This window comes from Elaeis guineensis, chromosome 11, assembly GCF_000442705.2.
Source record: "Elaeis guineensis isolate ETL-2024a chromosome 11, EG11, whole genome shotgun sequence".
Taxonomy (NCBI): Eukaryota; Viridiplantae; Streptophyta; class Magnoliopsida; order Arecales; family Arecaceae; genus Elaeis; species Elaeis guineensis.
In genome coordinates, this window is record NC_026003.2 from 95,113,188 (window position 1) to 95,136,918 (window position 23,731).

At 37.2% G+C, this 23,731-nt stretch overlaps 1 protein-coding gene and 1 non-coding gene across 2 annotated transcripts; one reads left to right on the forward strand and one right to left on the reverse strand.

Annotated features, from left to right (window-relative positions):
• The first annotated feature begins 680 nt into the window (after positions 1-680).
• Positions 681-787, forward strand: LOC140852698 (small nucleolar RNA R71). Its single transcript, XR_012135600.1, has one exon. It is a non-coding gene; the product is annotated as a small nucleolar RNA R71 (small nucleolar RNA).
• Positions 788-22,773: 21,986 nt separating this feature from the next.
• Positions 22,774-23,382, reverse strand: LOC140852398 (uncharacterized). Its single transcript, XM_073245330.1, has one exon. It carries the CDS (start codon positions 23,380-23,382, stop codon positions 22,774-22,776), a length of 609 nt encoding a protein of 202 aa, XP_073101431.1.
• Between the last annotated feature and the right edge of the window lie 349 nt (positions 23,383-23,731).

Here is a 23,731-nt window from a genome sequence, read left to right on the forward strand (position 1 = left end):
CCAGACGGGCTATAGCTTGGGTGTTATTATTTATGAGTTGACCCGTAGTTTGCATAAAGCTGGTATGTGTTTTCATCATGGCTTCTAGGTTTTTCTCTAAAGAGGTAATTTTTTTGTCATTATCATGGAAGCCTGGCGGGTTGTTCATCACTGGGTTGGACCTTAGATTTTGCTGATTGAAATTTGGATTACCTACATTAGGATTCTGGGACCATGAGAAATTCGGGTGATTCCTCCAACCTGGGTTATATGTGGGTGCATAAGGATTGTTCAATGGTCCTTGATAGGTGGCATTCACCTGTGCACACTCATTCGAGTAGGAACATTCTTCTAAGACATGGTCTGGTGCATTGCACCCTTTACACATGGGTGCAGATATTTGATTTACATTGGCTGGTCTCTGTAATTCTAAGGCTTCCAATCTACGTGTTAAGGTTGCAATCTTGGCCTCTGATGCTAGGGTTGGTTGAATTTGATACATTCCTCCTCTTGAAGGTGTAGCTTTATCAGGTTCCCTAGTTGTTTCCCACTGTAAATTTTTCTCGGCTAGGTCTTCTAAGAATTGCCAAGCTTCAGTAGTTTCTTTGTCCATAAATTGGCCTTGGCACATGGACTCTAGCATGGTTCTTGAGTTTGAATCTAACCCCTCATAAATGATCTGGCATAGTCTCCAAGTTTCTATTCCATGGTGTGGGCATTGGGTCAAAAGATTCTTGAAACGATCAAAGTACTTCCAAAATGATTCACCAGCTAGTTGGTAAAATTGATTTATTTCATTCCTAATCCTAGCTGTTTTATGATGGGGGAAATACTTTTTTAAAAATGTTCTCACAAAGCCCTCCCAAGTAGTGACAGAATAGTTTGGCAGACTATAAAGCCACTTCTTAGCATTGTCCTTAAGGGCAAAGTTGATTAATCTAAGTTTGACCTCATCCTCTGTTAATTGCAGTTTCATGGTTGCACATACCTCCTCAAATTCTCTAATAAATATATAAGCATCTTCTAATCCTGTGAATTTTGGAAGCATATTTATGATTTGAGGTTTGATTTCAAAATTGTTAGCTGTGGGTTGTGGCAACCTGATACAAGATGGTTGGATGGAGCCAACTGGATAACACAAATCCTTAAGGGTCATGGGTTGGATTGGTTCAGCCATTGGAACAACAGGAATTGACTCAATTCTAACTAGACGACCCGACACTCTTCTCCACACACGAGGTGTACGGTTCTCGATGTTTATACAATTTTTTTTTTTTAATAAAATTTTTATGTATAAGGAAAAGAAAGAAAAGAGAAAAAGTTCTAAAGAGAAGATCCTAAGGAGTCCTAAATCTAAAGAAAAGTAACCAAATTAATTTAAATTTTAATTTTTTTTTTTTTTTTTCAAACAAGTGAATCAATAAATTAAACTCAATCTATCCTAGGGTTAACCTAAATCTAGACAGCTCCTAACTGTTCCAAGATGACCCTTCAAACCTTCCAAGTGGAGATTGATCAACTAGTTAGCCAGGTAAGTATAAGAGGTGGGAGGTTCACTCATCGTTGCCTTTCTAGACACCAAACGAGTTGGCCAGGCCAGCAACTGAACCAATTTAACAAACCACCCTCAGGGACTTGCCTAGACACCAAGTAATCAAACAACTCAAACTTGGTAGAACTCTTAGGGTTCCTTGTCCTATTGAGCTCGAATTCCTTAAGGTTGACGTCTAATTGATTTTAAGATTAAAAGTCTAGGTAATGCAATATGATGGAGATAGTTTTTGGGCTAAGGAAGGGTAATGAAATCCCCACCTTATCTTGTTAATGGGTTGATGCCCTTAGATTAATTATGAAAATGCAAATACAAATAAACAAGATGACCAAGAATGTAAAAGATTTTAATTTAGAATTTTTTTTTTATTTTGATATTTTACTTCACGATTATGAAATGTCTTTTGTTTTGTTTTATATATTTTTTTTTTTTTGTGATTAAGTAAATTCAAATGATTAGGTCTAAAAGCAAAAGTAATTAACTAAAAATAATAAAAGAGAAATTAGAAGCATACCTGAGTTTTCCAGCAATCACCAACTAAATATAGAAACCTAAAGAAAAAAAAAAGAGAGTTATAACGCACGAAGAACAAATATTTGAAAATAATTTAAAACGCCAGATCCCCGACAACGGCGCCAAAAACTTGATGTGCAAATCTTAAAATTTATAAATAAAACCGCAAGCGCACGGTGTGCAGAGTAGCACGACCAGCGAGTACGGGTCGATCCCACAGAGACTTGGTTTTAAAAAATGATTTTCAAATCTATGCTCAAGCGAGCTTTAACAAAAATCGAAAGTCGAAAGTTGTTTGCTAAGGACAATAAGACTAAGGATCTAGGGTTTTTGAATCCACTAGATCTAGATTAGGGAATTCTACCTAGAATTTTTCTTATTGATCCTAACGACTACTCCTCTTGTCTTTCCCAAGCATAGATTATGAAGGGACTAAGGCCCAACGATAACCCATCAAGATTCTTTACAGGGGAGTAGTAACTAGGATCCCTTAGGGTTTTCTCCTCCTATGCACTGAATCAAGCATGAACTATGAAGGGACTCTGACCCAACTGTAGTTCATCAAAAATTCTTGGCAAAAGAGGAAGAAAAAGAAACCCTAAGAAAAAGAAAGAACCCTATGTAAAATCCCTACTCATGATCTAGCTTCATCGCAAACCTTAGAAGGGATGCTTAGCTAGACATGATCTAAATCTACTTGCAAAATTTAAATGCAGAAAAATAAACTACCCTAATTTCATAAATTAAACTATCCTAATTGCATAAATTTAAACTGCATAATTTAAACTAACCTAATTGCATAAAATTAAATTGCATAAATTAAACTATCCTTATTGCAAGAAAAATAAATTGCATAATGTAAAGAGATGAAATTGCATAAAAATAAGATTTTATATATAAAAAAAAATTATTACAAAAGCCTCAAAGCTCGAGGCTTGAAAAGAGAGCTAAAAACCCCACTATCTAGGGTTACAAGCTTGATCGGAAGGAAGAATACATAAAACAAGGGCCTTTGGGGGCTTTTTATAGGCATTTGGGGGTTATAAGGTTTTCAAAACTTTCGATGTGGGACTAAGAGGTTTTAGGAGGTTTATGGTGCGCCGATGGGTCCATGGTCCATGCGCCTGTTGCTGTGGACCAGGCGGCTAACCAGATCACCAAATCAGTTGATTTTTGACCAATTTTGATCTGATTTGACTCGGGTTTGACCCAATTGAGTCTTCTTTCTTCATTCTTCAATTCCTGGGTCAATTTAACTCCGTTTTGCATAAAATTTGCGCCGTTGGAATCCTCTTTCCTTGTTCTTTCTATTGATGATCTCTTCTTCTGCAAAATATAATAACAAATATCAATTTCTTAATAAAGTTAGATAATTTAGATATTAATTGATACTTTTTATGTCAATTTGTGACATAAATCACATGGTCACTTCTAATATTTTGAATTGAAAATCCTTTTTCATTAGTGACTTTTCGATGAAATTTAGTGAAAATATGAAAAGTTTCATCTTTGTGTGCCAAAAAGAAAACCCAAGTAAAACGTGAATAATCATCTATTATTACAAAACCATATCGTTTTCCTCCTAGACTTGTGGTTCTAGTTGGTCCAAATAAATCCATATGCAAAAGCTCTAATGGTCTAGAAGTTAAAACAATATTTTTGGATTTAAATGAAACTCTAGTTTGCTTACCTAGTTGACATGCATCACAAATCCTATCTTTTTCAAAATTCAGTTTAGGCAAGCCATGAACTAATTCTTTCTTAATTAATTTTGAAAGAGAATGCATGCTAATGTGAGCAAGTCTACGATGCCAAAGCCAACTAGTCTCATTAACTTTAGCATTTAAGGATACTAGGCATTGCATGTCTAATTTGGCTAAATCATTTAGATCTACCATATAAACATTGCCATGTCTATGTCCTATAAATTTGATGCCATCATTAATAGGACTAGTCACAATACAAACAGATGATTCAAAAACTACTTTATACCCTTTATCACAAAATTGACTAATGCTAAGTAAGTTATGCTTTAAACCTTTAACTAACAAAACATTTTCAATATATTTGGAGGGAGTGATACCAATATTACCTATCCCGATGATCTTTCCTTTGCCATTATCTCCAAAGGTGACCATCCCTCCATCCTTAGCATCAAGCGTGATGAATTGTGATTCATCACCAGTCATGTGTCTCGAGCATCCACTGTCCAGATACCATTTCCTATTTTCTTCATGGGATGCTAGACACACCTGCAAACAAATATCAAGTTTTTGTTTTAGGTACCCAAGCTTTCTTGGATCCTTTTTGGTTAGTCAAGATGGTTCCTTTTGGAACCCATATTTTCTTTACAGTTATGTTTGCACAAGTGTAAGATTTATGTCCTATTCTACCACATTTAAAACAAGTAGTATTGGTAGGCTTGTTACTTGAATAATTTACATAAATATTTTTCAGAAATTTTTGTTTCTTTAAGGGGTTATAGCCAAGTCCGGCCTTATCATATACGGCTTTTTGATTTTCAAGAATCATATTTAGTTTGTTTGAACTTAAGGTGAATTTATCTACTATAGGTTTCAGCTTATTAATATCATTCTTTAGGCTTTGGTTCTCTTGAAGCAAAGTAGATTTTTCAATTGAAAGATTTTCTGCTTGTTTTACTAAAGACTGATTTTTCAATTTTAGTTCTTTGTTTTTCATTCCTAGTTTCTTCAATTCATCAATTAAATCATTGAAGACTTCATGCAATTCTTCAAAAGTAAATTCACTAGGGATTTCAGAAGTTACCTCATTATCGTGTGCCATAAGGCACAGGTTGGCTTGTTCTGTTGAGGTCTCCTCATCGGAGCTTGAGTCGTCGCTCGCACTCCATGTGGCCATCATTGCCTTCTTTTTGAACTTTTTGGGACCTTTCTTCAATTGTGGACATTCGGATTTGAAATGCCCCGGCTTCTTGCACTCATAGCATATAAGGGGTTGATCTTTTCTTTCTCTTTGCTTTTTTCTCCTTTTGTGAAAGGTCTCTTTCTCATCCCCTGTTTCCTCTTTCTTAGGAACTTCTTGAATCTTCGGGTGATGAGTGCCATTTCTTCATCCTGTTCTTCATCTTCTGTGTCGTCAGTTTCTTCATCAGGAGAGGCTGTGGATTTGAGGGCAATGGTTCTCTTCTTTTTGACTTCATCCTCTTGATGTTGCTTCATGCTAAGCTCGTGAGTCATCAAGGATCCAAGAAGCTCTTCTAGAGGTAGAGTGTTCAAGTCCTTTGCTTCTTGGATAGCAGTCACCTTGGCTTCCCAGGTTCTTGGCAATGACCTGAGAATCTTCCTTACAAGCTCACTGTTAGTATAAGATTTGCCAAGACTCTTCAAACCATTAATTATGTCAGTAAAGCGAGTAAACATAGCAGTTATGGACTCATCATGCTCCATTTTAAATAACTCATATTTATGTACAAGCATGTTTATTTTAGACTCCTTTACTTGATTTGTTCCCTCATGGGTTACTTCTAACCTATCCCATATTTGTTTAGCAGATGCACAGGTAGAAATGCGATTAAATTCATTTGCATCAAGTGAACAATAAAGAACATTCATAGCTTTAGCATTTAACTGTGCCAATTTCTTATCAACCTCATCCCATTCTCTTTCGGGTTTGGTTGACTCCTCACCATCTATTATCTTGGTGGGTGTGTGTGGATCGTTCACTATGATACTCCACATATCATAGTCTAGTACTTGTATGAAAATCTTCATCCGAGCTTTCCAATAGGTGTAATTAGACCCATTGAAAAGTGGAGGTCGGTTGGTAGATTGCCCCTCGGCTAGAGAAGTGCCGACGTGGGTTGCCATAGATCTTTGGCTCTTTGATTGTTAGATCAAAGAAGGGCTAGAGCACCGGGCTCTGATACCACTTGTTGCCCAGCTATGCAACCCAAGAGGGGGGTGAATTGGGTTTTAAAAATTTTAGGCTTAACTAATTACTTGTAAAAATTGTATATCAAAAGCTTGATGAATGAGGAGAGAGACTTTAGTTTGAGATTAATTACTTAAAACAAGAATGCAAGGATATAATGGAGAATTAAAGAGAAACAATAAAGCATGCCACAAACACAATGATTTATAGTGGTTCGGTGCCAACCTTGCACCTACATCCATTCCCCAAGCTTCTACTTGAGAATTCCAATCCACTATACTTTGTATTCAACCCGAATACAACCGTCGGAAACTCCGACACTAGCTATCCCAAGCTAGTCCACTTGTTTCCCGGGTACAAGCCGACCCAATACACTCCGATTTCAGGTTCGGATCAACCTTTCCTTGTTTTGGAAACTCTCCAAAACAAAAATAATTACTCACAAGATAAAATCAGTTTAGAGCATAAATAAGTACAAGAATAGCTCCTTAAGTGAGCGAATATAACAATAAATACGCTTTACTCAAATGAAGAAGCCCCTCTTGGATTTCCTCAAAGTGGATGAGAGATGAAGTAAATGCTTGAGGAGTTGGTGAGCTTGATTGATGGCTTCTTGAAGGCTTTTAAATGAGCTCTTGTATGATGTTGAGTAGTTGGCTTGAAAAACCTTCTCTTGAATGCACTTGAATACCCTCTTGAATGCTCTTGATTTTCTCTTTTCAAATCACTTGAATGCCTCTTGGATATTTGGATCTCTCTCCTTTTTGTTTTCCACCTTTTGAAACCTTTTATAGCCTTAAGAGACAAGGGAAAACAAACTAGGCAGAAAAAGAGCCGTTAGAGCACAAAAAGCAGCATTAAAAAGCAACCAAATCTGGCCAAAAACTAACCGTTACAGGCAAATCCCGTCATATGAGTCGACTCATGAGTCGACTCATGCCTCAGGGGTCGACTCATGAGTCGACCTCTGTTGCAAAGCCCAGAGATTTGGTTTCTGGATTTTCTTGGCCCAAAACAGCAGAAGTCGACTCATGAGTCGACTCATGCCTTGTGGGTCGACTCATGAGTCGACTCACAGGTCGTGCCAAGCCAGAAAACCAGCGTGCCATGGCTAATCTTTGCGTGCCAATCAGCTCATAGTTTCATGAGTTGACTCATGAGTCGACTCATGAACTTCAAACCTTCATAACTCCAAAAATATAAGTCCAAAAACCATGAAACTTTCACCAATAGATTACATATCATTTGTTCTACACGATGATGCTATCAAATCAGAGTTTTGATGAAATTACAATTTTACCCCTGTAGAGCATAAGGTCTTTTTCAAATAAAAAATATTTGTATCCCTTCAAACTGTTTTGTAGTCATCAAAATCAATCTAGGAGCAACATACGCCATGACATGTACAAGGCCAGATGTAGCATACTCACTAGGAGTAGTGAGTAGATACTAATCTGATCCTAGAGAAAACCACTAGAAAGTGGTTAAAGCCATCCTTAAGTATTTGAGAAATACTAAGGACCAATGGTTGGTTTATGACGAGTCAGAACTGAAACTTGTGGGGTTCACAGACTTCAGCTTTCAATCTAATCATGATGACAGTAGAAGCATGTCCGGTTATATCTTTACTCTGAATGGTGGAGCCATCTGCTGGAAGAGTTTCAAGCAGCATACTGTGGCAGACTCTGTTTGTGAGGTGAAGTACATCGCAGCATCGGATACCGCGAAGAAAGCTGTGTGGCTGAGAAAATTTATCATCGAGCTCAGAGTAGCACCCTCCCTCGATGGTCTGGTCCTGCTCTACTGCGACAGCACTGGTGCCATTGTTCAGGCGAAGGAACCCAAAGCACACCAGCGGACAAAGCATATTTTGTGTCGCTTCCACCTGATCTGAGAGATCGTGGATCGAGGTAACGTCGACCTTCAGAGGATCGACGGAAAGGAGAACCTGGCCGACCCCTTCATTAAAGCCCTGGCGATAAAGGAGTTCAACAACCACAAGTCAAAGATGGGTATTAGATACTATGCCGACTGGCTTTAGGACAAGTGGGAGTTGTTGGAAAATATGTCCCAAAAGTCAATCGTCAACCTGTTGACGGTTGAGCAACCTTGTATTATAATTGATTTGTTAATAAATAAAATATATTTTTGATATTTTCATCATAAGTTTTCATCTTCTAATGAACTCTGTTGTTGTGATGAAGTTCTTAGAACTATTTACGTTCGATAAAGAGAAGATTTATCGATTAGTCCTTAAAACTGTTCACGACCAAATAATAGGTTGTTAATAAGGATGATAGCCTCTATCGAGCATAGGTCACTGTAGGCTATATGGGTTGGTTGTCCTCTTAACCAAGGAGTATGGAGACACTGGTATGGCATACAGGTTAAATATAAGGGTACATCATCATTGAATGTGACCAACTCCAGAGCATTCTGCTGTCGAGAATGTCTCTGATGAGATATAGGTATAAGTATCCCTTAGACCTGAGATCGCCTCAGTAACTTGCAAGTAACTCACTGTGCTTTAGTACTGGACTAACTAAATTTTTAATTCAGTGATGGAAGGCTTCTAGACACAGTCAAATACTTGTGAAGTCAGAGTGTGATCAAGATGGGATTGACCACTCCAAGAGTTGGAGAAGAATGAGTCGTTGTATTTCAATTTAGCAAAATCTTGATCAGGATAATCCATCAGATGGATTTGATATTTTAAAATACAATGTGGACAACCTGATCAAAGTTGATAGTTGAACTCTGAGGTGTCCTATGAGTATTTTGGTCAAGGGGATGAATTATATAGAAACTATATCCGCATGGGTTCTAAGGATATTGTTCTACACATTCGACCTATCCGACCGTCGGACACCATTGCTAGATGATCACTTCGATTGGTACAAAAATTTATTTCTATACTACCGGCATTGGTTCGGACCTATGAGGTCACACACATTAGAGTTCACGATCCGATCGGATGGTTGATCAACGATTAAGAATCGTTATAGGGTTAAACGATCAATACAATTGACATTTAACCTAGTGCAAGTGTTGCAGGAGGATCGATTAGTAATTCAATTGCTAATTGGCTTAATTTGATTAAGCCAATGGACTGAGATTAAGTCTAATTGAATATGATTTAATTAGATTTGGTTTGGGCTTGATTGGATCAAGTCCAATTGATTTATTGGATAAGCCAAGTGCAACGAAAAACTAGTCCTAGCTCAAATAGGACTTGGGTCAACCTAATTTCTAATTTGATTAAAAAATTAAATCAGATTTAAATCTAATTTAATCTGATTAAATTAGATTCTTAATTGGATTAAGATCTATTTTAATTAGGTTGATTTAGTTTTAGTTTGATTTGATTTGAGAAACCAAATTTGAACAAGTCATAGATTGAATCCTAGTAAGACTAGGATTCCACCTTGTGCCACCTTAGCCCCCCACGCCCACTCTCTCTTATCCCATGCCCATTCTCTCTTTTCTATGTGACAAAACCCTCTCTCTCAAGTCTTCACACACAACCAAAATTTTTCTCTCTTTCTCTCTTACATGGAGGTTGTGGATCTAGTCAAAGTAAGAATTAGTTTGGATTTCAAATTCTATAAGATAGAGTTTTAGAAAACCAAAACTCTTTCCTTATGGCATTGATTTTATCTAGATTTTTTTAGAATTTTTATGGTTTTTATGGCACATAATATGCATCCTTTCCTGGTGGTCCACGGAAGAAAAAGAAGGAGGGGATGCCCAAGAGTTGGGCACCCTTGTCTTGCCTTGTTTGGATAATCCTTGACTAAGTATTTGACCTAGACAAGGACTCCTCATATCTCTCTATTTAAAATAAATTTTTTCATGAAATTTTTGTGAAACACAGATCATTGAGAGACCTTTGGGGCATCCAAAAATAAAGGAGAAAGAGTCTTGGGGCATGGAGATCTAATAGACACAAAACTAGGTGTCTGGGTTAGAGCAAAGAGAAGAAGAAGAGGCTCTTCTTCTAGAGTTGCTGGGTTCATCTCTTCCCTTCCTCCATCTATAAGTTTTTTGAGAGTGTCTCATCTAAAACTCCTTCTCCTATTTCTCATCTTTGGAAGAGTCCAAATCAAGAAGGAGGCATATGATCGACCATCGAAGAAGGATCAGCGTAGTACTAGCATACTGTGCTGATTTTTTGGATCAGGACTTCTGATCGTGATTCGTGAGCTCGTGTGGATGACTCCTAGAGGTAGACACGTGTGTGGCTCGCAACATCATCCTCAAGTCCGGATCAGCAAAGTTAGAACATCTAACTTGCAAGGTAATAGATCTGATCTATTATATTTTACATACATTAGATGTAGTATAGAAACATGTTGATATGATCAACATGTAGTTCTTACTCTTTATATTTTAATTTCAGATTTGATGCCATATAATAATCATGTAATAAGATCTTAGATCTAGAAATTCTCTAATTTTATAAGATAAATTTTAATTTATTTTAGTCTTTCGCTGTTTGATCTTGAAAAAATTTCAAGATCTAACCCTGAAATCCTAGATCTGGTTCCTTCAATTGACTCACGGCAGCTTATTAATTTTTTATCCTAAAATGGCTTCGATGGTGTGATTAGATGCATCACATATGATGAGTCCAATCGGATGGATGAATGATGAGTGCGGATGTCAGTGCCTTTTTAAGATGCTTAAAAGATTTGAGGCATTCAGAAGTAAAATCAAATTTGACATCTTTGGTAAGAAGATTAGTCAGTGATTGAGCTATCTTGCTAAAATTTTTGATGAACCACCTATAGAAGCCAGCATGTCCTAAAAATGAGCAATTTCTTTGACTAATTTGGGTGGTGAAGATTTACAATCAGATCTACTTTGACTTTATCCACTTTAATACCCTTTTTTGAGATAACATGGCCAAGTACTATGCCTTCTTTGATCATAAATTGATATTTTTTTAATTAAGTACTAAGTATTTCTTCTTACACCTTTCTAAGACTAGTCTTAAGTTATGAAGGCACTCAGAGAAAGTAGAGCCAAAGATGAAAAATTGCTAATGAATATTTCTAAAAATCTCTTGATCATATCGAAAAAGATGCTAATCATGTACCTTTGAAAAGTAGATGGAGCATTAAATAAACCAAAGGGCATGCATCTATAGGCAAAAGTTCCAAATGAATAGATAAATATGGTCTTCTCTTGGTCCTGTGGTGCTATAGGAATCTGACTGTAGCTAGAATATCCATCAAGAAAATAATAGAACTCATGTCCGGCTAACCTTTCCAACATCTGGTCAATAAATAGTAAGGACAAATGGTCCTTCTTGTGATCGTATTTAATTTTTTATAAGAGAAAATGATTCTTCTTGTGACCGCACTTAATTTTTTATAATTAATACAGACTCTCCATTTAGTTTGAACTCTAGTCGGCACTAACTTATTTGCCTCATTTTGGATCACTGTTATCTTTGACTTTTTAGGCACAGCTTGAATTGGGCTAACCCATGAACTATCTGAAATAGGAGAGATAATTTTATTGTCTAGTAACTTGAGAATCTCTTTCTTCACTACCTCCTTCATAGTTGGGCTAAGTTTCCTTTGGGGGTCTCTAATTGGCTTGGCTTTCTCTCCTAAATGAATTTGATGTTGAATAATTGAAGGGCTGATCCCTTTGATGTCAGTCATGGTCCAGCCTATGGCTTCTATATTCTCTCTAAGGACAGCTAAAAGTTTCTCCTCTTGAGTTTGATCTAGGTCTGATACGATGATTACGGACAGAATTTCTGATGGACCTAGATATGCATATTTGAGGTGCTCAGGGAGTGTTTTGAGTTCTAGTTTCAGTGCTTCCTTAATCGATAGTTTGTGTATTGGTTCATCCATCCTTACAAGTGGTTCGATAGATGGTTGCCATTATGGATAAACCCTCTAGTTACTAAACGGATAAATTTTATAAGCTATTTCAGATTCTTGGTCTGATCAGAGATTACAGTCAAAATCTTCTTCCTCTAGGTCAATGGGCTCATAGATCTCATCCTGGATCATGTTTACGTCAACGAGTTGGTTCCTTTTATTTTCAAGATTGAAAATATTAAGATCAATGGTCATGTTTCCAAATGAGAGCTTCATGAGTCCATTACGGTAATTGATTAGGGCATTAGTGGTTATTAAGAATGATCTTCCTAAGATTACTAGGATGTGACCTTTTGGGTTAGATACTGGTTCAGTCTCGAGGATCACAAAATCCATAGGGTAAATGAAATTGCCGACCTTGATTAACGCATCCTCCACAACTCCATTGGGGATCCTCACTGATCAATCTGTCAATTGTAATTTGATTTCTGTAGGCTTTAAATCTTCTATCCCTAGTTTTTCATAGATCGAATAAGGTAAGATGTTCACACTAGCCCCTAAGATATTCACACTAGTCCCTAACAAGGCCCTATCAATGATGGTTTCTCCAATAACACAAGAGATTGTAGGACATCCTGGATCTTTGTACTTGACAGGCATGTGGCTTGAAAGGAACGAGCTCACACTGGCCACCAAGAAGACTTTTTTGGAAATGTTGGTGGTTTTCTTCTTTATGCATAGGTCTTGGAGGAACTTGACGTATGTGAAAACTTATTGGATCATGTCTAGTAGAGGGATATTTACTTTCACTTGTTTAAACATCTCTAAGATTTTATCCATATGGGCTCAATGTCTGTTGGACCTAAGTCTATTTGAAAAAGGAGCTACAGGATTGGTGGGTGATGTCTCGGCTTGCTTAAACCCTGAGATGGATTCTGTAAGTGGCTTGGGTAGTTCATCAATCTCTATTAATTCAAGCTCTTTAGACTCGGTCTGATCGATCAATTGCTCATGAGATGGTTTAGACAATGGATCATCTTGATCTTCAGGTGTACCGACATGGTTGTCTACTTATTTTTTAGATCTTAAGATATGAATTACATTTAATTGGTTGATCTGATATCCTTGTTATGGTCTTTGATTGTTCTGGGTCCTAGGATTAGCCTCAGATTGACTTGATAGTTTATCTTTTTCTCTTTCACTCATAGTCATGGCTAATTGACCTAACTGCATCTCTAAATGGGCAATAGCTTGGGTGTTGGAAGTTAAAAGCTAGTCCATGGTCTGCATGAAGTTATTTAGTGTAGTGTTGGTGTTAGCAGTCAATTTCGTCGGGACTTTTAGACTCTTTTCTAGCGAATTAAGCCTTTGATCATTATCGAAATCTGATGGATTATTTGATGATTGAGTGGATCTGGGATTGGCTTGAGTGAAGGTAGGTTTACTTGAGTTTGACTCTTGTGACCAAGAAAAAATAGGGTGGTTCCTCCATCTTGGATTGTACATTGGTGCGTAGGGGTCATTTATGGGTCCTTCATTCATTCTCGATTGGACCCATCAAGAAAAGACATCCTTCCATTGTGTGGTCTGTGGCATTACACCCATTGTAAGTGGATGTTGAAACTTGGTTCACTTGGGTGTGTCCCTTGAGTTCTAGGTCTTCTATCGTATGAATCAAAGAAGCAAATTTAGCCTCTTCAGCTAGGAAAGATTGAACTTGATGTACACCCCCTCTTGAAGGTGTGAGTCTATTAGATTTTCTAAATAATCTCCTATTATAGGCTCTTTTCTGCTAGGTCCTTTAGAAATTGCTAGGCTTCTCTAGGCTCTTTATTTATAAATTGACCCTGACACATTGATTCTAATATAGTTCTAGAGTTTGGATCTAGTCCTTCATAAATGATTGGGCACAGCCTCCAAGTTTTTATTTCATGGTGTAGGCATTGACTCCAAAGGTTCTTAAAATGATCGAAGTACTTCCAAAAAGATTCACCAGGTAATTGATAAAATTGATTAATTTCATTTCTAAATTTGACAGTCTTATGGTGTGGAAAATTTTTTTTCAAGAACACTTTAGCAAAACCCTCCCATGATACTATGGATTGGTTAGGAAGACTGTATAACTACTTTTTGGCACTATCTTTGAGGGCAAAGTTGATCAACCTAAGTTTTACAACATCCTAAGTGAGCTGTTGGAGCCGCATCATAGTACATACTTCCTCAAATTTTCATAAAAATATATGCATCCTCGATTTCGATGAATTTAAAAAGTATGCTTATGATGTGAGGTTAATTTTAAAATTGACATTAGTTTGTGGCAGTCAGATACATGAGGGTTGGGCTGACCCAACTGGATAGCAAAGATCTTTTAGGATCCGAGGTTCATGTTCGGGTTCACCTATGGTGGGCTTAAGGTCTACTGGACTAGATGTAGGATTTGGATCTATTCTCACTAATCGACCAGATATCCCTGTCCAAGAAGAAAGTTAGAAATTTTTAATTATTTTTATAATTTTTTTTTAAAGAAAAGAGAAGAGGAAGAAAAGATAGATGAGAAAAGAATTCTAAAGATGAGTTCTAAGGAGTCCTAAATCTAGAGACGATAGATAAGAGTATTTTAATTAGGATTAATGTTTGTGGATTAGCATTCAAGTTATACAGTCAATCTTAGCTAAGGGTAACCCTGGATCTAGATAGCTTCTAACTATTTTAAGGTCACCTTTAAGCATTTCAACTAAAAGATTAGCTACTCAACTGATCAGGTAAGTATAAGGTTGGTGGGGATCCCTTCGTTGCTTTTCTTAGACACCAACTAAGTTGGTCAGATAAGCGAACAGAACTAATTAAATAACCATCTTCCTTCGGGATCTTGTCTCTGAACTATTTTCTTAGACACCAGTTAAAGTGACTAACTCTAACCCGGTCCAACTCTTAGGATACCTTGTCCTATTGAGCTTGAGAGTCTTTAGGAGCCAACGTCTAATTGATTTTAAGTTATGATTTAGATTAATGCAATATAAAAGGTGATGGTTTGTGGGCCAAAGAAGGGTGATGACATCTCCACCTTATCTTATTTAGGATTTGTGCCCTTCAGATATTTTATGAAGATGCTGTGCAAAGAGAGCAAGATGTCTACTGCAAGTAAGAGGCTTTTAAGATTTAATTAGTTTCTCTATTTTAGTTAAATATTATGTGGTATTTTTATTTTTTATGTTACATTATTTAAAGCAAAAAAAAATAATTAATTTTTTTAAAAAAATAATTAAAAAAAATTAAAATAAAGAAGTAATAATTAAAGAAGTTAACTAAAAAAGTAAATAAGATTAAAGAAAATTATTTTTTTATAAATAAAAAAATAATCATACCTAGATCTCAAGTAATGACATCAAAATTTGATCACTGTCGTAGGCGGTCAAGAATAAAAATCAACTCCAACAATATAGATAGGGTGAGTCGGGATCATTTCCATGGGGATTTAGGATGATTGTTTTTCTTTTTGAAGAAAAAATAAAAGAAAATTGATTATAGAAGGATTAAAGAGAAATAAAATAGTAAAAATTAAATTATAAATATAAATTAATTTATGAAAAAAATAAATCAAAGAGATAATCCAAAAATTTTGAATCCACCATATAAATTAAATTTATTTTTTTTATGTTACAATATTAATTCTTGTGATTAGGATATTAGTATAGCTTATTTCTAAGGGATACAGACCATATCAGTAGATCACGGCTTATCTTATTAGATCTAAATCTAATTACAAGAGATAGAATTTAATCTAACATGTCACGATCTATCTCTTTTGGATACGTACCGTATCTAGGAATCACGGCACATCTGTAAAAGGTATAGGCTATGTATGCTAAATCAATACCTCAGAAAAAAAAGATATGAAATAAAAGTATAATTTTACTGCATGAAAAATTAAATACAAGAAAAAAAATAAAAATTCGTTTACAGACTTCATCATCTTCTCGGGTTGAAGGGATTTAGCCACGCATCAAGATCTTCATATTCGCCCTTTCTCAGAACCTAAAATAATAAACTAAAAAGAAAAGAGAAAAGAAAAAAGATATGTTCTGCTTCCTCTGCTATTGCTTATTGTGGCTTCTATTTTTCTACACACCCTTCTCTAGCTCCGCAATACCCATTTTATAGGCTTAATCCAGCTAAAATCGAGTGAAAAATGGACTCCTGTTTGCCTTCAAAGTCCTCAACCCATGCCTATCATCCGATCCCAATCAAACGGCCCAAAAATCAGCTCAAAACATCCCAAAACAAGTCGGCAGCACTCTCAACCGTCGGATCTTGGCCTAGATCAAATAGCAACCATCGGATCGTGTTTTTAAAGCCTTCAGAACTCTTCTCCCATCCGAAAATCACCTAAACCATCCGATCGAGTGCTTGGAGTGATGCCAGCCATCGGATCGTGCCATCTCAGTGGGCCACCACCGCCTAATATGGAACGAAGAAATCGGAGCTGTCCGATCACGTGTAAACTCCCCTTTCAGCCGTCCGATGCCACACAGAAGCCGCCCCGCCCGATGAACCGTGACAAAGACCGTGGTAAAAAATTTTGTGGACCATGCCCCATGCCTGTGGATCGGCCGGTTAGTCCACTGTACGCCAGTTGGTTAATTGGGTTCAGATTTGGGCCAATTTGATCTGATTTTGAGCCCAATTTGGCTTGGAATTGAGCTTGCTTTTGTCTCTTAATTCAGGATCCATTTTAAGTCCGATTTACTCCAAATTTTTTTTTTTGAATCTACAAATCGATCTCTTTACATTGGCAATCATCTTTTCTGCAAAACATAAGTAAAATTATCAGTTCTTAAAGAATAAAGGTCAATTAGAGTGTATTTTGATGTTTTTATTGGGATGTTTATTATACTTATCATTTATGCTTTTCCAAGAAAGAGAAACTGAAAAGGAGAGTTTTGTATGTTGCTTAACAAACAAATTAATAGAATAGCATTGAGTGTGCAAGTTGTTTTAAGTTATCTGGCTCATGATTTCTCAGGTTGTGTTAACATACTTAAAGTGATAATCAACCATGATAACTTTATATTAAAATGTAATGACACTTAATTTGTTCATGTGATTCTGATAACTGTATATAAAAAATGTAATGGCACTCTGCTTAGAGAGATCTACATAATTTCGATAACTTTTTAATAAAATATAAGAATAATGCGCTTGAAGAGTCCACATGGTCTTACTAACTATATATTGAAAACATAAGGGCACTTTGTGGTAATTATATGGACACTTTGCTTGAAGTGTCCAGCATTTGAAATTAAGAGCGTCCTATGTGAAACTCCCCAAAAAAGTGCCAACTACTAGATACCTTTTTTTTTTTGGTTAATGTCAGCAGGACACTTCTAATGGAGAGTCCCTACCATGCCTTTTTCTTTTTTTTTTTTGATGCAAATGAGTTAGGGAAAGTCTAACTTAGAAGTATCATATTAGTTTAAATAAGAGTCACAATACTTATTTATACACATGTACATAGTAAAGAGAAGGTGCTGATCAGTGCTGATTTCCTATTTGCCTTCAGACCCTTGTTATAGTCTTAATAGAGTTTGTGGTATGTATTCTATGAGGATTCGACCTTGAGAAACTATTGTTGTCTCTACGCTCAGCACCAAGTGCTTCCACCTCGATCTGCAACAAGTTTACAATCGCTCGAATATCGGTCACGCTACTGAAAGAAGTTGCAGTAGGTTTGTCCAGATATTTGTGAATGATCAAACATTTGGCTAGTTGAATGGGCATGACATCCACTCCTATGATGTATTCAATACAGGCAATTAGCCTTGCAATTTGCTGGACCACAAAGTTTGGGAGACATGCATGATATTAAAAGCATCATTTGTTTCGTTCTTTCCATACGCTCCATAGTCGCATGGCCAACAGAATATCTAATCCTTTCTCAAAGACGCGCATGTGATCTTCCAGCTTGCATGTATTCCATAATGCTATTTGAGATACTGGTAGTTCCTTAACGTGAAAATCTTCAAGAAGCAATGACCAAACTTTCCTTAAGAAGGAACATTGGAGAAATAGGTGATCTATTCTCTTGACTTGAATCGCATAAGGCGCATCTGCTCTTTCCTTTCCACCCTCGCTTAGCAAGGTTGCTTTTGGTAAGAATTTTGTTATGAAAACTAAGACAAAGGAAGAATTTAACTTTCTCTGGTATCCTGATTTTCCAAAATACTTTACTAATGTATGGTCTTACACCACCATCAAGAAGGAACCGATAGCAACATTTGGTTGAAAACCTTTTCACTGAGAACCATCTCCATTCAATGGCATCCGATTGGATAGAAATCTCAACTGCTGACAGGTCCTATTTCAACTTCTGATGATTTGGATGATCATTTAGCAATGTTGTAAGGGGCCAACTCTCATTATCCTTATATAAATTATAAGTCTCCACTACCAAGATGTCCTTGTTGGCTGAAAGAATATGTAACCATGGGAACTGTTCTTTGAGAGGATGATCGAATAGCCAAGAATCATTCCAGAATGAGGTGGGCATGCAATTTCCAACACGAAACTTCACTAACGACTGAAATAGTCCTTTGACCTATTGGGTTCTTTTCCAGAACTATGACAACTGTTGCCGGCACAGCGTCTTCAATATGATATTGGTTGATCTCGATAATAATCAGGTTTCACCAACATACTCTAAGGTTTGGGTACCGGGAATAGCTTCCACCACCATTTGCATTACAGCACGTGGTTGAATACTTTGAGATTAATAATTTCCATACCTCCAAATTCCTTAGGTCGGCAGACTGAGAACCAGTTTAACATTCACCTCCCGGTTTTGCATTTTTCCTCCCCATTCCACGGAAATGCACAGTGAAATCTGTCGATCCTTCTAATGATGCCAGATGGCAATATAAAGTTAGACATCCAAAATATCGTAGTTGGTGAAATTATAGTATTCAGCAGCATTGCCTGTCCCGCTATGGAAACTATTATACCTTTCCATCCAACTAGTTTCTTCAAGATTTTCTCAAGAAGTGGGGTCCAATCATTCATCTTAAACTTTTTATAGTGTAGGGGCATTCTCAGATATGTCAGTGAAAATTCCACTCTTACTTTCTAGAATAGCTGTTATGCGATTCCTATGAGCTTGCTAAATGCCAAGACCCAGAACATTAGACTTTTCGAAGTGGATCTTTAACCTGATAGAATATGTAATGGTGGTGGAACATACAACAATAGTATGAGAAACTATATAAAACAATGGAGCAATAGAACTTTTTCTCACAAACACTCTCTTTTTTTTTTATTCTGGATACCACTTCACCACACCATACATTCTACAACAACCACCTATTTATAGGTATAAGAAATGACCTTTTGACTCCCCTAATAAATTTATCATTTAGACTTCCCATGTGACTCTTAGATTTTCCATGTGACTCTTGGTTTTTGCCACTTCAATTAAGTTTACAAAATGACCTTTCGATTTCTTCAAATACATTTAATATTTGCTTTTTCCAGCATCCCCCCTTAAACTTAATTGTTCTTTCTTCATCATGCCAAGAGAACTTTTAAACTTGGTGAAGAGCTCTGCTCCTAATGGTTTAGTGAATATGTCAGCAACTTGATCTTGTGTCTTCACATACAGTAGCTCTACTTCTTTGTTCTTCATATGTTTCCGGATTGAATAAAAACGCACATCAATATGCTTGCTTCTTTGATGATACACCGGATTCTTTCCTAGTGCAATAGCCGACTTGCTATCAATGCTTATCTTGGTAGGTTTTTTTTACTCAAAATGAACTTCCTTCAGCAAGCTTCTTAGCCATATAGCATATGATACATATGCGAATGCAGCAACATATTCGGCTTCACATGTAGAAAGAGTAACAATAGGTTGCTTCTTTGACATCCATGAAAAAGCTGCATCTCCCATAGAAAATACAAATCCGGAAGTACTCTTTCGATCATCCATGTCTCCAGCCCAATCACTATCCGAATAGCTGACAAGTTCAAAGTTACTATGATGAGAATAAAATAGTCCATCAGTAATAGTACCTCGGACGTAACGAAGAATTCTCTTCGCTGCCTTCCAGTGCATTAATTTGGGCTCCTCCATGAATCTGCTGACTAGGCCGACTGCATATAGAATATCCGACCTAGTACATGTCGTGTACCTCAGACATCCTACCAAGCTTCTATAGAGAGTAGGGTCCACAATCTCTCCTTCATCTTCTTTTGACAGCTTTGTTCCACAATCAACGGGGGTGCTTATAGGGTTACAATCTTTCATCTTGAATTTCTTCAAGATTTCTTTGGCATAACCTTCTTGGGATAAGAAAATTTCTTTTTGATATTGTTTGACCTCTAAACCAACAAAAAGTATATCATTAACCCCATGTCTGTCATCTCAAACTCCATCATGGCATGCTTGAACTCCTCAAACATTTGTGGATTATTACCTGTAAAAATAAGATCATCCACATACAAACACACAAGTAAAATGTTAGAATTTTTCTCCTTTGCATACACAGCATGCTCATAGGGACATTGCTTGAAGCCATTTGCTTTGAAGTAGCCGTCAATTCTTGAGTTCCATGCTCTTGGAGCTTGTTTTAAACCATAAAGTGCCTTCCTTAGCTTTAAAACTTTCTCTTCATGTCCCTTCTTCACATACCCTTTGGGTTGTTCAACATATACTTCTTTTTCTAGAAAGCCATTTAGAAATGCCGACTTCACATCTAACTGGTAGATGTTTCAATTATTCTGTGCAACCAAAGAAATCATCAGGCGAATTGTCTCCATGCGTGCTACGGGAGCAAATACCTCCTCGTAGTCAATTCCGGCTTGCTGCTTGTAGCCTTTAGCTACTAATCGAGCCTTATATTTCTCCACCTTTCCTTTTGCATTCTTCTTTATCTTATATACCCATTTCACTCCGATGGGTTCATGACCTTCTGGAAGAGTAATAAGCTTCCATGTGTTATTCTTCTGGATTGCCTTCATCTCTTCATTCATGGCCATCCTCCAGTTTTCATTCTTCACTGCTTCTTCAAAAGAGATTACATCCTCATTAGCATATAAACAAATGAAATTGCGGGGACTCGTCACCTCATAAAGATCTTGAATATTTCTTGTCTTTCTGAATTCTTCATTTGAAGATGGAGATCTCGTGCTAGGTGATGAAGGTGATGTGGGATCTTCAACTTGAGCTTTCACTTGTTCTTCTTCTTCTTGCACCTCTATCATGTTGGTGCTCCAATTTCAGATTCCTTCTTCATTGAATTTCACATCACGACTTATGAGGATCTTCTTCGCCTTTGGATCATAAAGTTTGTATACCTTGGATCTCTGATCATATCCTATAAAGATGCAAGGATAACTCTTGTCATCAAGCTTGCTTCTCCTTTGATCTGGGATATGTGCATAGGCAATGCAACCAAACACTCTCAGATGAGATACATCTGGCCTATATCCATTCCATGCTTCTTGAGGGGTCCTTCCTTCAAGATTCTTTGTTGGGCAGCTGTTGAAAATGTATACCGCACAATTCACAGCTTCCGTCTAAAATTCTTTTGGCATTTCTTTCATCTTCAACATGCTTCTCACCATGTCAAGAATGGTCTGATTTTTTCTTTCTACTATGCCGTTCTGCTGGGGTGAGTATGGTGCGGTCAAAGTCCTCCAAATACCTTAAGATTTGTAGAACTCCTCAAATGCCTTCGAGGTGAACTCTCCTCCTCGATCTGATCTCAAAGCTTTGATTTTGCACCCGATTTGGTTCTCCACAAGAGTTTTGAACCTTTTGAATGTCTCCAAGGACTCACGTTTCTCCTTCAAGAGGTACACCTAAGTTTTTCTGCTAAAATCATCAATAAATGTTAGAAAATAATGACGACCTCCAAATGAGGCCGGTGTGATGGGACCACAAATATCCGTATGGATGAGTTGCAAAGGCCTTTGGACTTGATGAAATGACTCCTTTGAGAAGCTAGCTCTTGAGTGTTTTCCAATAATACATCCTTCACATATTCCTTCAGGGATATCCTCAATGAGAGGTAATCCCTTCACCATCACCTTCGAAGATAAGAGTTTCAAGGAACCAAAGTTCACATGCCCGAACCTCAAGTGCCATAGCCATGTGTCATGCTTCATGCATGCACTCAAGCACTTTGTCATAACATACTTGATGTTCAATATAAACATTCGGTTCTTGGTCATAGGTACTTTTGCAATCAGCTGATCATGTTTTCTTAAGTAAAGATATCTACCTTCCATAACAACATCAAATTCTTTTTCTAATAATTGACCAAGACTTAAGATATTTGTTTTCATATTAGGTGCATAGTAAACATTAGAAATGAACTGTTGAGAACCATTCTTGAGTTGAATTAGGATTTTACCTATCCCCTTCACTTGAACTTTTGAGGTATCACCGAAAGAAACATTGCCTTCCACTATCTCATCTAACTCTATGAACATGTGTTTGTACCCGCACATATGATTGCTTGCGTCGGTATCCAAGTACCAAATATTTTTATTGGAAGCTTCTTCTCCCTTCTCTGCTAGTAGCAAGATACCATCTTCCCCTTCCTCCTTCTTTGCATAGTTGACCTTCTCATGCACTTGGTTATTCTCATTATGGTAACATTCTGAGGAGTAATGACCATATTTACCACAAGTATAATATTTAATTTTACTTTTGTCATACCTTCGTCCTCCTCTTGAGAAACCTCGTTGCCTTCTTTCGCCAGAGGAACCTTGTGTGCTTTCTTCATTAGGTAAGACTCCTGTGCCTCCTCTTCCTCTGCCATGTCCAAAGGAACCTCATCCTCGTCCATGGCCTCGTCCAAGACCATATCCGCGGGTATAACTATGACTGCGATTTATTTGACTGCTTTCGCTAGTTGGGCCATCCTTCTTCTCATTGATGGTGAGCTTGCACTTCAAGGCTTGCTCCAAGAGTTCTTCTTTTCACATCAAGATCCTCTGCTCATGGACTTGTAGAGAACCCATGAGTTCATCAACTGTCATAGTGTCCACATCTTTGGACTCTTCAATTGTAGCCACAACATAGTCAAACTTCTGATCCAAGGATCTTAGGATCTTCTCCACCACACGCTTGTCCTCCACATTCTCACCATTTCTTTTCATTTGGTTTACATTAGAGAGAACTTTAGTGAAGTAATCCGAGATGGATTCTCCTTCCTTCATCTTTAAAGTCTCGAACTCGCCTCTCAACATTTGGAGGTGCACCTTCTTCACTTTCTCAACGCCCTTATGAGCATTCTCGAGGATCTCCCAAGCTTGCTTCGAGTTGGTGGCACAAGCAACCTTCTCGAATCCGACTTCATCTAGCCCTTGATAGATGAAATAAAGGGCCTTCTTGTCCTTTTTTCTTTGATCGACAAGCGTCGTTCTTTGTGCCACCATTTGTGCGCGGTCGTCTTGGGGTTCTTCATATCCCTTTTCAACAACCTCCCAAATATCTTGGGAGCCTAGCAATACCTTCATCTGGATGCTCCAATTCTCATAATTGGTGGTGGTGAGTCGTGGAATGGGGAATTGCATGTTGTTGGACATATTTCCAACCTCCGTGCTCTGATACTATTTTGATAGAATATGTAATGGTGGTGGAACATACAACAATAGTATGAGAAACTATATAAAACAATGGAGCAATACAACTTTTTCTCACAAACCCTCTCTTTTTTTTCTATTCTGGATACCACTTCACCACACCATACATTCTACAATAACCACCTATTTATAGGTATAAGAAATGACCTTTTGACTCTCCTAATAAATTTATCATTTAGACTTCCCATGTGACTCTTAGATTTTCCATGTGACTCTTGATTTTTGCCACTTCAATTAAGTTTACAAAATGACCTTTCGATTTCTTCAAATACATTTAATATTTATTTTTTCC